Genomic DNA, 18,123 nt, shown 5'->3' on the forward strand with positions numbered 1-18,123 from the left:
TAAGTAAAACTGACTTAAAAATAAAAGCTGAGAGTGTGTGGTGGTGACTGCTAGTACAGATTGGTGCCACTGCTCTAATTCAAGCTAAGGTCTGAGCAGTTTTGTCCACTGTTGCTTTGCACGGTCATGGCAAATGTCAATATGGTAAAAATGGCAAATGTCATAATATTATTGTGAAAATAGTTCTGATTGCTCAGAGACCCCTAGGGGTTTGTGGGCCACGCTTTGAGAACTCTGGTGTAATATATAGTCCTTTCCTTCAACAAGCTTACGATCAATTTATATCAACAAGACTAATAAATGTAAAAAATTAACAAATATAAAGATGACACATCTGTTGTACCATATGATTGGGTACTGTAAGTTCTGAAGGAGTTTAGAGAAGAGGAGGATTAATGGGGGATGAAGAGTCAGGGAAGACTTCTCGGAAGAGGTGAGCTAGAACACTTCAGAACTGTCAGTTGGTCATATGGCCTTTCCTGTCTCCTCTGATAATTCATGTCCCTTAGGTCTTTTAAAATTTAGTTTATGTCTCATCAACTTTAGGAAAATCCCCTTGGTTAAACTCACCTCTGTTTCATTACTCTCTACTTGGTACCTGTTTAACATTTAATCATTTAATTATGCACAGTGGCGTGCAGGTAAATGTTTAACAACCAGCACTTAAAAAACCAGACCTGATTTGTAGCTTTTGCTAGTTTCTGTAGCATAAATGTGTAGCAAGCTATCAATGGTTTACAACAGTCCTGAAATTTTAACAAATGATTCCAACACACCACTATATCATTATACTATTTCTACTTCAGAGCAAGGAATGCCACCTACTTTCTATATATCCCAACTGCATACATCCAGTGCAGCACAAAGCAGACACTCAAATGTTGAATGATTTATAGATGTATCCAAAGATAAACAGCTAGTGTGTGTTGCTAAAAACAAATTAAATGATCTTTAAGGTCTTCTGGGCAATACAATTCTATTATCGTAAGACATTCTAAAATCTCTGTCAAAGTTTGATTCCTTCTAGATATCATAGATACTTAAAAGATAGTAATAGTAACTAGAGCAGCATAAGTTATGGTATTAGAGCCAGAAAAGGAGAGAGAACGTTCACTGAGCACTTCTAATATGCCAAGTACTGTGTTATGTACTTTATTTACTAATGTAATTTAATGCTCATGGTAACTTTCCTTATATATCTACTTTGCTGATGATCTCTAAACTTCTCTTCCTTCTGTACTGTAGCTCTTTTGGTATCAGTTCTTGACTTCCTCTAAAATTTTGTTTTTAGCCAGTTCTGCATTTCAGAGATACTAAGATGTGGTGCATCATAAAGAGCATGTGTTTTGGAATTAGACCAGGTTTCGAATCCCAACTCTGTATAACCTTTAGCACATTTCTCAAGATTTCTGAACTTCTGTTTAGATCTTTATTTAAATTTTATTTGAGAGACAGAGAGAGCGCAAGAGAGCACACAGGTGGGGGCCATGGGAAAGAGAGAGAATCCCAGGCTCCATGCTCAGCAAGGAGCCCAATGCAGGGCTTGATCCCACAACCCTGGGATCATGACCTGAGCCAAAATCCAGAGTTGGACGTTAACTGACTGAGCCACCCAGATGCCCCTGTTTAAATCTTTAAAGTCAAATGAATGATACTTACCACATAAAATGTAATAATACCTCATAGGGAGGGAATGAGAAAATGTACCCAACATATCTAGTGAAGTGTGTAGTTCAAAAGAATTGCTATGTTCTCTCATTTCTCTACCATCAGAAAGCCTTTGAAAAACAAGCTTTTGAATCACTGGATTGATAGGTTCTCTTTTGATTCCAGGCATAAATTTTTATAAATTACAATGCCTTAGAGACAGTCCCATTACCTGAGTTCCATTTCAGTCTCTAGGCTTTCAATTTTCTTTGTAATGGAATCCTCGGACTCAGAAACTTGACCACGCAGTTCAGCAAGCGAGAATGTACGCCTCTGTAAAGAACAGTGGGAATGAGGGTGAAGTGCTAAAAGGAAAGTAACCCTCCAAAGCTGTGAGGGTTTCTGGGGAGTGCAGTCTGATTATTGATCATGTATGTCCATAAGGGCACTTACCCGGAGTTTTGGAGGCGGATTCTCCCCAGATTCCTTTTTTTCTTTGAGTTGAGCCACATCCTGAGCCAGGATCTTCCTATCTTCAAGAAGGTCATTTAGATGGCGTTTGGCTTCCTCAGTACTGACCATAACCTCAACTTCATTTCCAAGCCAATTCTAGAAGAGAAATTAGTGATGTTGGGTTAGGAATGAGGAATCACTGGCCCATGGCTAGATTCAGCTCCAGACTTAAATTTCACTCAGAACAGAGCCCACATAAGGAGAAGTGAGATTTCCATTCATGCCCACACTCACCAAAAGTTGTAATAGCTCTCCAAGAGCCTTAAACAGAAATATCCCAGAAGGTCATAAGAAAGAGGCTTTCTGCAGAAAATCTTTCTCTAGATATCCTAGTATTTTTATACATCGTCTTTGACTTCTCCATTTTCTCCTTAACTTTTGTCCTTAACTAGTCCTGATAAGGAATTGAAGTATATTTTGATCATCTGATAAAGAATTGAAGTATATTTTGATCATCTGTTGATTTTAATAAAGATATCCATTCTTGTTTTAAAATTTTTTTAGTTGACACATAATTTTACATTCGTTTCCTATGTACAACATAGTGATTCAGTATCTTTATATGTTATGCAATGCTCACAAGTGTAGCTACCATCTGTCACCATACAACACTATTACAATATCACTGACTATATTGATGCTGTTCCTTTTATTCCCATGACTTCATCCCATAACTGGAAGCCTGTACCTCCCACTCTCCTTCACCCATTCTGCCCATCCCTCCATCCCTCTTCCCTCTGGCAACCTTCAGTTTGTTTTCTGTTTTTATAGATCTGCTTTTTGTTTATTTATTTTGTTTTTTTAGATTCCATATGAGTGAAATCATATGGTAATTGTCATTCTTGATCTGCCTTATTTCACTTAGCATAATACCCTAGAGGTATTAGGTCCATCCATGTTGTTGCAAATGGCAAGATCTCACCCTTTTTATGGCTGTGTAATATTCTAGTGTGTGCGTGTGTGTGTGTGTGTGTGTGTGTGTGTGTGAGAGACATCTTCCTTACCCACTCATCTATCAATGGACATTTGGGTTGCTTCCACATCTTGGCTATTGTAAATAACACTGCCACAAACATGGGGTGCAAATATCTTCAAATCAGTGTTTTCATTTTCTTTGGGTAAATACCCAGTAGCAGAATTACTGGATCATATGGTATTTCTATTTTTAATTTCAGGAACCTCCATACTGTTTTCCACAGTGGCTGTACCAATCTACATTCCCACCAACAATGCATGAGGGTTTCTTTTTCTCCACATCCTTGCAAACACGTGTTATTTTTTGTCTTTCTGGTTTTAGCCATTCTGACAGGTGTAAGGTGATATCTCGTTGTGGCTTTCATATGCATTTCTCTGATGATTAGTGTGATGTTGAGCATCTTTTAGTGTACCTGTTGGCCATCTCTATGTCTTCTTTGGAAAAATGTCTATTCTGGTCTTCTGCGCAATATTTGATCAGATTGTTTGGATTTTTGGTGTTGACTTGTAGAAGTTCTTTATATATTTTTGATATTAACCCCTTATCAGATATATCATTTGCAAATATCTTCTCCCATTCAGTAGGTTGCTCTTTTGTTTTGTTGTGAATTCGGTTATCAGTTCTAGCAGTTTTTTGGTGGAGTCTTTAGGGTTCCTATATATAGTATCATGTCATGTGCAAATTGTGACAGTTTTACTTCTTCCTGATTTGGATTCCTTTTATTTCTTTTTGTTGTCTGACTGCTGTGGCTAGGACCTCCAGTACTATTTTGAATAGAAGTGTTGACAGTGAACATCCTTGTCTGGTTCCTGACCTTGGGGAACAGCTCTCGGTTTTTCCCCATTTAGGATGACATTAGCTGTGGGTTTTTCATATATGGCTTTTATCATGTTGAGATATGTACCCTCTAAACCTACTTTGTTAAGGGTTTTTATAATGAATGGATGTTGTACTTGGACAAATGTTTTTCCTACATCTGTTGAAATCATCATATGGTTCTTACTCTTTCTCTTATTGATGTGATATATCATGTTGATTGATTTGTTAATATTGAACTACCCTTGCATCCGAGGAATAAATCTCACTTGATCTTGGTAAATGATTCTTAATATATTGTTGGATTCTAGTTGCTAGTATTTTGTTGAGGATCTCTGCATCTATGTTCATCAGAGATACCGGTCTTTAGTTACTCTTTTCTTTGTGATGTCTTTGTCTGGTTTTGTTATCAGGGTAATGTTGGCCTTATAGGATGAATTTGGAAGTTTACTTTTTTCTATTTTTGCAATAGTTTGAGAAGAATAGGTATTAACTCTTCTTTAAATGTTTGGTAGAATTTGCCTCTGAAGCCATCTGGCCCTAGAATTTTGTTTGTTGGGAGTTTTGTTTTTTATTTTAATATAATTTATTGTCAAGTTGGCTAACATACAGTGTATACAGTGTGCTCTTGGTTTTGGGGGTAGAGTCCTGTGATTTACTGTTTACATACAACACCCAGAGCTCATCTCAACAAGCGCCTGCCTCAATGCCCATCACCCATTTCCCCCTCTCCTCTGCCACCCCCCCGCCCCCGGGAGTTTTTGATTGCCAATCCAATTTTTAAAAATTTCTTTAAATGTTTCTATTTTATTTTTGAGAGAGAGAGACACACAGTGAGAGCAGGGGAGGGGCAGAGAGAGATACAGACAGAATCTGAAGCAGGCTCCAGGCTCTGAGATGTCAGCGCAGGGTCCGACATGGGGCTTGCACTCACAGACTGCAAGATCATGACCTAAACCAAAATCAGATGCCCAACTGACAAAGCCACCCAGGCACCCCCCGATCCAATTTCTTTGCTGGTAAGTGGTCTGTTCACATTTCTATTTCTTCCTGGTACAGTTTTGGCAGTTCATATACTTCTAGGAATTTATCCATTTTTTTTTCTAGGTTGTTCAATTTGTTGCCATGCAGTTTTTCATAATATGCTCTTAGAATGGTTTGTATTTCTGTGTTGTTGGTTATTTCTCCTCACTCATTTGTGATTTCTATTTTAGTCCTTTCTCTCTTTTTCTTGATAAATCAGTTGAGAGGTTTATCAATTTCATTGATTTTTTTTTTTTGCAAAGAACCAGCTTCTGGTTTCATTGATCTATTCTATTGTTGTTGTTGTTTTACTTTCTATATATCATTCATTTTTGCTCCAATCTTTATTATGCCTTCCTTCTGGTGGTTTTAGGTTTTGTTTGTTGTTCTTTTAGCTCCTTTAGGTATAAGGTTAGGTTGTTTACCTTGGATTTTTCTTGCTTGTTGAGGTAGGCTTATATTGCTATAAGCTTCCCTTTTGGAATCACTTTTGCTGTATTCCAAAGGTTTTGGACATTGTGTTTTCATTTCTATTTGTTTCAATGTACTTTTTAATTTCTTCTTTGATTTCCTGGTTGATGTATTTATTGTTTAGTAGCATGTTATTTAACCTCCATGTAGTTGTGGTCTTTCCAGATATTTCCATGTGGTTGACTTTCAGTTTCACAGCATTGTTGGTCAGAAAAGGTTCATGGTATGACTTCCATCTTCCTGAATTTGCGGAGTTGAGGCTTGTTTTGTGGGCTCATATGTAATCTATTCTGGAAAACATTTCTCTGTGCACTTGAAAAGACTGTATTCTGCTGTTTTAGGATGGAATATTCTGAATATATCTGTTAAATTCACATGTTCCAGTGTGTCATTCAGAGCCATTTTTCCTGTTTATTTTCTACTTAGATATCTGTCCATTGGTGTTAAGTGGGGTATTAAAGTACTATACTATTTTTGTGTTATTATTGATTTGTTCCTTCACGTTTACTAACTGTTTTATGCATTTGGGTGCTCCTGTTCTGGGTGCATATTTACACTTGTTATATAGTCTTGTTGGATTGTGCCCTTTATTATTGTATAGTGTCCTTCTTTGTCTCTTGTAACATTCTTTGTTTTTTTAATTTTTTTTAAATGTTTATTTACCTTTTGAGAGAGAGAGAGAGAGAGCGAGCGAGCACAAGAAGGGGAGGGGGAGAGAGGGAGGGAGACACAGAATCCGTAGCAGGCTCCAGGCTCTGAGCTGTCAGCACAGAACCTGACGCGGGGCTCGAACCCATGAACCATGAGATCATGACCTGAGCCGAAGTTGGACGCTTAACCAACTGAGCCACCCAGGTGCCCCCAACATTCTTTGTTTTAAAGTCTATTTTGTTTTATATTAAGTATTGTTCTTCTGGCTTTTTGCCAGATAGATGTTTCTCCATCCCCTCACTTTCAATCTGTAGGTGTCTTTAGGTCTAAAATAGGTCTCTTTTAAGCAGCATATAGATGGGTCTTTTTAAAAATTATCCATTCAGCCACGCTGTGTCTTTTGATTGGAGCATTTAGTCCATTTACATTGAAAGTTATTATTGATAGATGTGAATGCATTACCATTTTATTACTTGTTTTATAGTTGTTATTGAACATTTTCTCTGATCTTTTTTTTGTTCTTCTTGCATGGTTTGCTGGTTTTGTTTTTGTGATACATTTGGATTTCTTTCTCTTTATTCCTTGCATATTTATTAGTGGTTTTTGATTTGTGGTTACCATGAGGTTTGTATATAACATCTGCTTATAGAATTTTATATTAAGTTGATGGTCCTTTAAGTTTGAACTAATTTTTTACTCCTATCCCTCCTACATTTTGGGTATATGATGTCATATTCTACATCTTTTTGTGAGTTTCTTGACTGATTTTTTACAGAAATATTCACTTTTACTGTGTTTGTTTCCTACCTTGATACTGTCATTTTTGATCTTTCCATTTCACGCAAAGGGTCCCCTTTAATATTTCTTTCTGGTCTGGTTTAATGATTATGAACACCTTTAGTTTTTGTTCTTCTGTAAAACTCTTTATCTTTCCTATTCTGAATGATAACTTTGCTAGATACAGCATTCTTGGCTGCAAATTTCCCCCATTCATCATTTTGAATATATCATGCACTCTTTCAGGCCTGGAAAACTTTTGCTGAAAAATGGGCTGCTAGCCTTATGGGGTTTTCCTTGCATGTTACTGTCTTCTTTGGTCTTGCTGGTTTAAACATTTTTTCTTTATCACTGTATTTGGCAATTTCATTACAATATGTCTTTGTATGGATATCTTTTTGTTGATTTTGTTGGAGGTTTTCTATACCTCCTGGATCTGGATATCTGTTTCCTTCCCCAGATTAGGGAAGTTTTCAGCTATTTCTTTAAAAAAAATTTTTTAATGTTTATTCCTTTTTTTGAAAGAGAGACAGCATGAATGGGGGAAGGGCAGAGAGAGATGGAGAAACAGAATCTGAAGCAGGTTCCAGGCTCTGAGTTGTCAGCACAGAGCCTGATGCGGGGCTTGAACTCATCAACAGTGAGATCATGACCTGAGCCGATGTTGGACACTTACCTACTGAGCCACCCAGGCAACCCTCAGCTATTTTTTAAATAAATTTTCTGTCCCCTCTTCTTTGTCTTCTTCTGGGACTCCTATAATACGAAGATTATTGTTTGATGGAGTCACTGAGTTCCCTACTTCTATTCTTGTTTTACATAATTCTTTTTTCCCTTTTTTGTTCAGCTTGATTACTTTTCATTTCTCTGTCTTCTAGGTCATTAATTCATTTTTCTGCTTCTTCCAGCCTGCTGTTCATTGCATCAGGTGTGTTTCTAATCTTGTTTGTTGCACACTTCATCTCTGATTGGTTCATTTTCATCTCTGTGTTAAGGGTCTCTCTGATGTCTCCCACTCTTTTCCAAAGTCCAGTGAGTATCTCCATGATCATTGCTTTAAATACTCCATCAAGCAAGTTACTTATGTCTGTTTTGCTTAGATCTCCAGCCATGGCCTTGTCCTATTCTGTCATTTGGGAGAAATTTATCTGTCTTCTCGTTTTGTCTAAGTCTCTGTGCCTACTTCTCTGTGTTAGAAAAGTCAGCTATATCTCCTGTTCTTGAAGGTAATGGTGTTACGAAGATGTTTTGTTGTCTGTTCCTTGTAGTGTCCCCTTTCTACAGGGCCTGGTGCTTTTGGGAGTGTCTCCAATGTGTACTCTGTGTGCACTGCATCTGTGTCCTGGATGCTTTATCCTTCAGGCCAGTTGTCTGCAAAGGCTTTCTTTGTTGGGGGAAGTGTTTGGTCCCTGGCCTGAATCTGGCAATTGTTTACTAGGTATGCTCTGGTCTGCTTGTAAAATGGGACCTATTGCCACTGACACCAGAACTGAGGCTCTGCAAAACTCCCAGGTTGGCAGACATAGTGTGAGCTGGGGTTTGGGACAGGCTTCTGGGGGAGGGGGCTTGCCACACTTGGACTGAGGTGAGCAAGACTGAGAAGGGGGGTTTCACCACAGCATGGGTAAGCAGAGCTTCGTGTAAGCAAGTTAGGTAGTAAGTGTCAGTGCTGTGTTCCTGTAGGTGGCTTTGTGTTTATGCTGAGAGATAGCAGAGGGAAATAGTGTCTACCAGTTTCTTTATTCCCAGAGAGGTCTTTCCATGAACGCTGCCTTTCTGGGACATACTCCGAAATGAGCAAATACCCGCTCCACTGTGTGCTCAGGTGCTCTTCAGATCACCATTTCAATGCTGAATGTCCAGGCATTGTTAGCCTTCCTTCTCTCCAAGAGCAGTACAATGCCTTTCAGGGTCTATCTGAGCTAAGCCCATTGACCTTTAAGACCCCAGGCTTTAAGCTCCACTGGTTGCAAGAACTCACAAAATTTGGCCCCTCTCACTTTACAAACCAATTGCTATGGGGATTCATTTCCCCCATGTTGAGCTGCTCTGTGTGCTAGTCTGTCTCTCACCCTTCTCTACACTGCAGCTACCTCCCCACTGCAGTGGCCATGATCTTTTTTTCTCCCAAGTCCCATCTTTGCACTTCCTACCTTCTTTGATGTGGCCTCTTCTCTACCTTTAGTTGTGGAGTTTGTTCTGCCAGTCTTAAGGTAGATTTCTGGTCTATTTAGGATGATTTGATAGTTATCTAGTTGTGTTCATGGGATGAGGAGTGTCTAGGATGCTCCTACACTGCCACCATCTTCCCCTTCTCTCCCCTAACTCCATAGCTTTTAACACATTGATCGTGTGATAGGATCAAGCACAGTCTTCCCTCCTTTTTGTCAGTGTCAACCATGATTTGAGATGTTTTATCATAAACTGGTGAGTGAACCACTGAGTTGCCAGAGGGAAGGGGGTTGGGAGGATAGGCAAAATGGGTGAAAAGCAGTGGGAGATACAGGCTTCCAGTTATGGAATGAATAAGTCATGAGAATAAAAGGCACTAGTGCTGGAATTGGTATTAAGGAAATGCTTGCTGACTGAAGGAATCATAACTATACAGATCCCTATGTCTTATCTAAGAAAATTTTCAACATTCCTATATTCACGCATCTTTAATGAACTTAAACATAATCAAAGGCCTAGTGACTGAAGAGTGTATCAGAGAGAGACTGTAGAATGTATGTAATAAGGTTATATAATGATTATGAGAATATAATTCTAGATCCAGATTACACTGTAGCTCCTTCTATTATTTTTTTTCTAAATATAATTTATTGTCAAGTTAGCTAACACACAGTGTATACAGTGTGCTCTTGGTTTCAGGAGTAGATTCCCCCAAGTAGCTCCTTCAATTCTTAGTGATTGGACCTGGAAGCAAGTCCTTTAGTCTCTCTGTGACTCACTTTTCTCATCTGTAAAATGAGGATCATAATCATCCCTATACCTCATAGGGTTGTTTTGAGAATTACATGATTAATATATAAAAAATATTTGACACTTCTTACTACATAATAAGTACTCCATAAATGTTAGCTTTTCTTACCTAAATCATATAGAGTAATCCAGCATATCTATGGACAAGGCAGTTTGGGAGAAGTCTAGTGATCTCTTTAACTTCAAAATTACTGAAAACAGCTATTTCCTGAGTGCCTGCTATGAGCTAGGTACTGTGACAGAGTTGGATAAAATTTAGTATCTGCTGCCTTCAGGAATCTTTCCTTCTTGTTTTGAAAGATTTTCCTGGTGAAAGTCCTTGATATTCTAAGATTTTGGTCACACATGCTAATATGTTAGCATCTGTCATTAAGAGTTTCTTGTAAAAGTTTCAGTAGTTCAGCATGTGATTACTCAACAAAGAGTTTTTTCTTCTGCACACAGCTATAGCTACTGGTATATTCCTCAAAGATGTCTGCAGGCTTTCCTAAGGTCTCAATTTCAAGTTCGTTTACCTCAGGCAACCACTGATTTGTTTCTATTCCTAAAATTGTGTCATTTCGAGAATATTCATTAAATGGAATCCTATATTATGTGAACTTTTGAGATGGGCTTTTTTCACTCAGCATGATGCCCTTATGATCCACCCAACTGTATCAATAGTTTATTCCTTTTTTTTTTTTTTTTTTGCTGAGTAGTGTTCCACTGTATGGATGTACTAATTTGTTTATACATTCTCCAGTTGAGAGACATTTGGATTGTTTGTCGTTTTTGGTGAATACAAATATAGCTGCTTTAAACACTGTCATATAGGTTTTCATGTGAATGCAAGCTTTCATTTCTAGAGGGTAAATGCCCAGGGATGGGATTGTTGGCTCATATATATACATGTCTAATTTTATAAGAAAGTGACTAGCCATTTTCCGGAGTGGCTATACCATTTTATATTCCCACTAACAATGTATGATAATTCTATTTTCTCAGTATCCTTGCCAGCACTTGGTATTGTCACTATATTTTATTGTAGCCATGCTAATAGGTGTGTAGTATATCTTATCTGGGCCTTAATTTCCTTTTCCTTAATGGCTAATGATGTTGAATATATATATTTTATTATTTTAGAAAGAAAGAGGGAGAGAAAGAGAGAGCGTGAGCAGGGGAGAGGGTCAGAGGGAGACAGAGAGAAAGAGACAGAGAGAGAGAGAGAGCATCTTAAGCAGGCTCCATCCTCAGCATGGAGTCTGACACGGGGCTCAATCCCAGGACCCTGGGATCATGACTTGAGCTGAAATCAAGAGTTGGATGCTCAACCAACTGAGCCACCTAGGTGCCCCTGTTGAATATCTTTTCATGTGCTTATTTGCCATCTGCATATTTTCTTTCATCAAGTATCTGCTCAGGTGTTTTGCCCATTATCTAATTGAGTTATTTGTTTTCTTATTTTTGGGTTTAATAAATCCTTTATGAATTCTGGATATGATTCCTTTGTCAGATATGTAATTCGCAAATATTTCTTTCTAGTCTAAGGCTTATTTATTTATTTATTTATTTAAAGTTTATTTATTTATTATGAGAGAGAGAGAGTGCACATGAGTGGCAGAGGGACAGAGGGAAACAGAGAGAGAGAGAGAGAGAGAGAGAGAGAGAGAGAGAGAGAGAGAATCCCAAGTAGGTTCCACACTGCCAATGTGGAGCTCAACGTGGGTCACAAACCATGAGATTATGACCTGAGCCAAAGTCAAGAGTTGGAAGCTTAACTGACTGAGCTACTCAGGCATGTCGTTTATTTTTTTGAATATTGTCTCCCTAGGGTCTTTACCAGAGCAGAAGTTCTTAGTTTTGGTGAAGCCTAATGTATTCACTTTTTCTTTATGTATTATGCTTATGATGTCACTGAAATTTTTATCTTATGTTTTCTTGTAGAAGTGTCACAGTTTTAGGTTTTACATTTATGTATGTATGTATGTATGTATGTATGTATGTAGGCTTCATGCCCAGCACAGAGCCCAATGCAGGGCTTGAACTCACGACCCTGAAATCAACACCTGAGCTGAGATCAAGAGTTGGGACACTTAACCAACTAAGCCACTCAGGCACCCTTAGGTTTTACATTTAGATCTATGGTCTACTTTGAGTTCATTTTTGTATAAGGTGCAAGGTTTAGGTTAAAGTGGTTTGTTTGTTTTTGTCTATGGTATCTAATTGCTCCACAACATTTGTTGAAAATCTCTGTTACTTATTAATTGTGACACCTTGGGAAATCATCTAACCTCTCATGGCCTCACTTTTCTTTCCTCAAAAATGGAGATGATAATAGGACCTAACCTCTAAGGATGAAGTGAAGATTCCAGACTCTATGTGTAAACACGTAGCACACAGTAGATAGTAGTAGCCATTATTATTACTTACAGAGTTTCAAATTTTGGTATTTTACGTTATGACTTACAAAATTTGATAACATATAATACACTGTCTCTTTTTAATCCCTTCCATGGATGTTGGAGAACATGGATCAGTGCTAAGGTAGATTCTGGCAGATGGGTTCTACTGAGATGATGGCTGAAAGTACTTGTAGTGAGGAAATCACAGCAATTCCCAGTTGGGAGGGGTGCTGAGGCCAAGGCCAGTTCAGTACAAGTCAAAAGTGTGTAGCCAAAAACAGGAAATAAGAAATGAAGTCAGATATTATGGAAATCAGAAAGAATTCAAGAATTTTCTTCTGAATAGGTAAGCGCAAATGGGGTCCTGGACTTTGAGTGTGTATAAAGCAGAATACTGAGATACACTGTTACTGAGTTGTGGCCTCACAGCCTTGTTTAAAGGTCTTGGCCTTGGCTTTTCACTTCAGGATGCTCTTTACTAGCTGTGTGGGGAGTCTTTTGCCTTCTCTTCTCTAAGCGAATTTAGTCCAAGACCGTGTTTTTCTGTGAACTCTCTTACTTTGGTGCCAACAGTGGGGTGATGTGCCAGGTACCCTCTGGGAAGTCTTTCTAAAACATTCTGCTTAGCAGATCTGAAAAGGCTGAAGAACCTTCTCAGGAAGCTGATTGTGCCTGTGGTAGGTCTTGGTCTGGAAGCTGTTTCGAAAGCTGGATACCACTGCCACTTTGTTGATTCCCACTATGCTCTCTGGCATTGCATACCTTGTTGGCTCCCCAGGAACTCTCCTTAGTGTCCCTGAGAAAGAGCTGGAAGCTTCAATGTTTTTTTTTCTTTTGTTTGTTTGCTTTTTACTTCCTCTTTGATCTGTGTTCTGAGATCCTACATGAATTAATATTTTGTGATAGGCATGTGTAAGATACCTTGAAAGAAGTATACTGTTATTGGAAAAGTTATAATCACAATCAGTCAGACCAGAGATTCCTACCAGTCTGGTCAAGTGTGAAGGTTTATGGGCTAGGGGTGGTGTCATTGGAAACTGATAGTGTAATTGAAATTGCTTCTGAGTTGCAAGATATAGCAAAACAAATATGTTTTATAGCACAGTACTGAGTATCAACTTATTGTGGTGATTTATGTGTAAGCCTCCAAGATAATAATGGCACCTGACTTCAGTCAGTCCTTTGCAGTTTAGAAATCCTTGTGTTGTTCCCTATTTAAATTGATTCTTACAACAAGGATGAGAGAGGCAGTGCAGGGATTATTATTCATATTTTACAGATATGGAAGCTGTCAGGGACTTAGAGCTGGAGGGGGCTGGGATATCATTCATAGTGATCAAAAGCAGAGGCTCTGAGGCAGATTGCCTACTTCTTTTTTGAATTTCTGTATTCTGGTAAAATATATATAACATCAAATTTGTTATTCTGAACACTTGTAAGTGTACAATACAGTGGCATTACATTAAAAATGTTGTATAACCATCACTACTGTTTCTAAATTATTTTCATCACCCCAAACAAAAACTCTGTAGCTATTAAACAACTCCCCATTAGACCTCCCCTCATCCCCTGGTAACCTCTAATCTACTGTCTGTATGAATTTGCCTATTCTAGATACTTCATATAAGTAGAACAATATAATATTTGTCCTTTTTTGGCTGCCTTATTTCACTTAGCATAATGTTTTCAAGGTTCATTCATTTTGTAGCACGTATCAATCACTAGGTCATTTCTTCTTATTGCCAAATACAGAATGTTCGTGGTGTATGTGTGTCTATGTGATATATATATATACCACATATTGTTTATTCATTCATATGTTGAGAGGCATTTAGGTTGCTTCTACACATTGACTACTATGAATAGTGCTACTATGAACATTTGTGAACAAGTTTTTGTTTGAATACTTGTTTTCACTCTTTTCGTATATACCTAGAGGTAGATTTGCTGGGTCATGTGGTAATTCCATGTTTAGCTTTTTTTAATGTTTATTTTATTTTTTGAGAGAGAGAGAGAGAGAGAGAGAGAACGAAAGAAAGAGAGAATGAGCACAAGTGAGGGAGGGGCAGAGAGAGAGAGGGAGACACAGATTCCGAAGCAGGCTCCAGGCTGTCACATAGAACCTCAACTGTGAGAACTCACAAACTGTGAGATCATGACCTAAGGTGACGTCAGACACTTAACTGAATGAGCCACCCAGGCTCCCCTTATATTTAGCTTTCTGAGGAACTTGCAAACTTTTCTACATCAATGGTACCACTTTACATTCCCACAAGCAATATACAAGGGTTCCAACTTCTCCATATCTTCACCAACACTTGCTACTTTTTTTTTTGTTAAAAACCACATCCTAGGGGCGCCTGGGTGGTGCAGTCGGTTAAGCGTCCGACTTCAGCCAGGTCACGTCTCGCGGTCCGTGAGTTCGAGCCCCGCATTGGGCTCTGGGCTGATGGCTCGGAGCCTGGAGCCTGTTTCCGATTCTGTGTCTCCCTCTCTCTCTGCCCCTCCCCCGTTCATGCTCTGTCTCTCTCTCTGTCCCAAAAATAAAATAAAAAAAGTTGAAAAAAAAAATTAAAAAAAAAAAAACACATCCTAGTAGGTGTGAAGGGGATATATTATTATAGATTTTATTTTCATTTCTCTAATCACTAAGAATGAGCATCTTTTCATATGTTTATTGGCCATTTCTATATCTTCTTTGGAGAGACGTCTATTCAAGTCTTTTACCCATTTTTAAGTTGAGTTGTTTATCTTTTGTAAATATGTTTATTTTTGAAAGAGAAAAAGCATGTGTGTGGAAGCAGCGGAAAGGGCAGAGAGAGAGGGAGAGAGAGAAAACCAAGCAGGCTCCATGCCATCAGTCCAGAGCCTGATGTGGGGCTCGAACCCACCAACCATGAGATCATGACCTGAGCCAAAATCAAGAGTCAGACATTTAACCAACTGAGCCACCCAGTTGCCTCGTTGTTTATCTTTCTGTTGCTGAGCTGTAGGAGTTCTCTATGTTCTGGTTATTAACACTTATCAGATATATGACTTCCAAATATTTTCTCCCATTCTTTTTTTTAAAGTTTATTTATTTATTTTTAGGAAGACAGCGTGAGTAGGGGAGGGGCAGAGAGGGGGAGACAGAGAATCCCAAGCAGGTGCCGTGCTGTCAGCATGGAGCCTGATGCAGGGCTTGAAATCATGAAACTGAGATAAGACCTGAGCCAAAACCAAGAATCAGACACTTAACTGATCGAGCCACCCAGGGGCCCCCAAATATTTTCTCCCATTCTCTAGGCTATCTTTCACTTTCTTGATAATGTCCTTTGATGCACAAAAGTTTTTTTCAAAAAAAATTTTTTTAAGTTTATTTATTTTGAGAGACAGAGAGAGCAAAGGAGAGGCAGAGACAGAGAGGGAAAGAGAGAATCCCAGGCAGGCTCCATGCTGTCAGTACGGAGCTTGATGCAGGGCTTGAACTCCCGAACTGTGAGATCATGACCTGAGCCCAAACCAAGAGACAGATGGTTAACTGACTGAGCCAAAAGTTTTAAATTTTGATGAAATCAAATTTATCTATTTTTCTTTGTTGCTCATGATTTTGCTATATTTAAGAATTCAATGTCAAGTCCAAGGTCATGTTGCTCATGATTTTGTTATATCTAAGAATTCAATGTCAAGTCCAAGGTCATAAAGATTTACTCCCATGTTTTCCTCTAAGAGTTTTATGCTTTTATCTCTTATTTTAGGTTTTATTCACATAGAGTAAATTTTGGATGAGATGTGATGTAAAGGTCCAAATGTATTATTTTGCCTGTGGAAATACACTTGTCCCAGCCCCATTTGTTGAACAGGTTGTTCTTTCGCCATTGAATGGATTTGGCATCTTTGTTAGTTTCTGACTTAAAGTCTATTTTGTGTGTGTGCGTGCGTGTGTGTGTGTGTATGTTTATTCTGTGTGTTAATAGTATATCTACTTCATCTCTCTTTTGGTTACTGTTTGCAAGTAGTCTCTTTTTATGGCTGAATAATATTTCACTGTATTTATACATATACATATACATATACATATACATATACATATACACATACACATACACATACACATACATATACATATACATAGCAATTTACACATTCAATGTGATCCCTATCAAAATAACACCAACACTGGGGCGCCTGGGTGGCTCAGTTGGTTAAGAGTTCAACTCTTGGATTTGGCTCAGGTCATGATCTCATGGTTTGTGGGTTTGAGCCTGGTGTTGGTCTCTGCACTGACGGTGTGGAGCCTGCTTGGGATTCTTTCTCCCTTTCTCTTTGCCTCTCCCCTACCGTGCTCTCTCTCTCTTTCAAAATAAATAAACTTAAAAAAATTAAAAAAGAATAACACCAGCATTTTTCACAGAGCTAGAACAAACAATCCTAAAATTTGTATGAAACCAGAAAAGACCCCAAATAGCTAAAGTAGTGCTAAAAAAGAAAACCAAAGCTAGAGGCATCACAATTCCAGACTTTAAGTTGTATTACAAAGCTGTAATCATCAAGACAGTATGGTACTGGCACAAAAAACAGACACATAGATCAATGGAACATAATAGAGAACCCAGAAATGGACCCACAAATGTATGGTCAACTAATCCTTGACAAAGCAGGAAAGAACATCCAGTGGAAAAAAGAGTCTCCTCAGCAAATGGTGCTGGGAAAACTGGACAGTGATATGTGGAAGAATGATACTGGATCACTTTCTTACACCATGCACAAAAGAAATTCAAAATGGATGAAAGACCTAAATGTGAGACAGGCAACCATCAAAATCCTACAGGAGAACACAGACAGCCACCTCTTTGATCTTGGTCATAGCAACTTCTTATTAGACATGTCTCTGGAGGCAAGGGAAATAAAAGCAAAAATGAACTATTGGGACCTCATTAAGATAAAAAGCTTCTGCACAGTGAAGAAAACAATCAATAAAACTAAAAGAAAACTGACGGAATGGGAGAAGATATTTGCAAATGACATATCGGATAAAGGATTAGTATCAAAAATCTATAAGGAACTTATCAAACTCAACACCCAAAATACAAAGAATCCAGTGAAGAAATGGGCAGAAGACATGAATAGACACTATTCTAAAGAAGACATCCAGATGGCTAACAGACACATGAAAAGCTGCTCATCATTACTCATCATCAGGGAAATACAAATCAAATCCACAATGAGATACCACCTCACAGTAGTCAGAATGGCTAAAATTCACAACTCAGGAAACAACAGATGTTGGTGAGGATGCTGAGAAAGGGGAATGCTTTTTCACTGTTGGTTGGAATGCAAACGGGTGCAGCCACTCTGGAAAATAGTATGGAGGTTCCTCAAAAAATTAAAAATAGAACTACCCTATGACCCAATAATTACACTACTAGGTATTTATACAAAGGATAAAAAAATGCTGATTCAAAGGGGCACATGCACCCCAATGTTTATAGCAGCACTATCAATAATAGCCAAATTATTGAAAGAGCCCGAATATCCATCAACTGATGAATGAATAAAGGAGATATGGTATATATATACAATGGAATACTACTTGGCAATCAAAAAGAATGAAATCTTGCCATCTGCAACAACGTGGATGGAACTAGAGGGTATTATGCTAAGCAAAATAAGTCAGGCAAAAAAAGACAAATATATGATTTTGCTCATATGTGGAATAAAAGAAACACAACAGATGAACATAGGGCAAGGGAAGGAAAAATAAGATAAAAACAGAGAGGGAGGAAAACTATAAGAGACTCTTAAATACAGAGAACAAACTGAGGGTTACTGGAGGGGAGGTGGGTGGTAGGATGGGCTAAATGGTGATGGGCATTAAGGAGGGCACTTGTTGAGATGAGCACTGGG

The 18,123-nt window shown here is 38.3% G+C and overlaps 1 protein-coding gene across 2 annotated transcripts in view; it reads right to left on the reverse strand.

Annotated features, from left to right (window-relative positions):
- Positions 1-18,123, reverse strand: part of KIF4A (kinesin family member 4A) — a 122,078-nt gene that overhangs the window by 18,620 nt on the left and 85,335 nt on the right. For both annotated transcript variants that reach the window (XM_081793043.1, XM_081793044.1), the window contains 2 exons: positions 2,101-2,256; positions 1,880-1,980 (listed from right to left, as the gene is read on the reverse strand). In XM_081793043.1, coding sequence (XP_081649169.1) covers positions 1,880-1,980; positions 2,101-2,256 — 257 coding nt within the window. The remainder of the gene's footprint in view (positions 1-1,879; positions 1,981-2,100; positions 2,257-18,123) is intronic.

This window comes from Panthera onca, chromosome X, assembly GCF_046562875.1.
Source record: "Panthera onca isolate mPanOnc1 chromosome X, mPanOnc1 haplotype 2, whole genome shotgun sequence".
In the NCBI taxonomy this organism is placed as follows: domain Eukaryota; kingdom Metazoa; phylum Chordata; class Mammalia; order Carnivora; family Felidae; genus Panthera; species Panthera onca.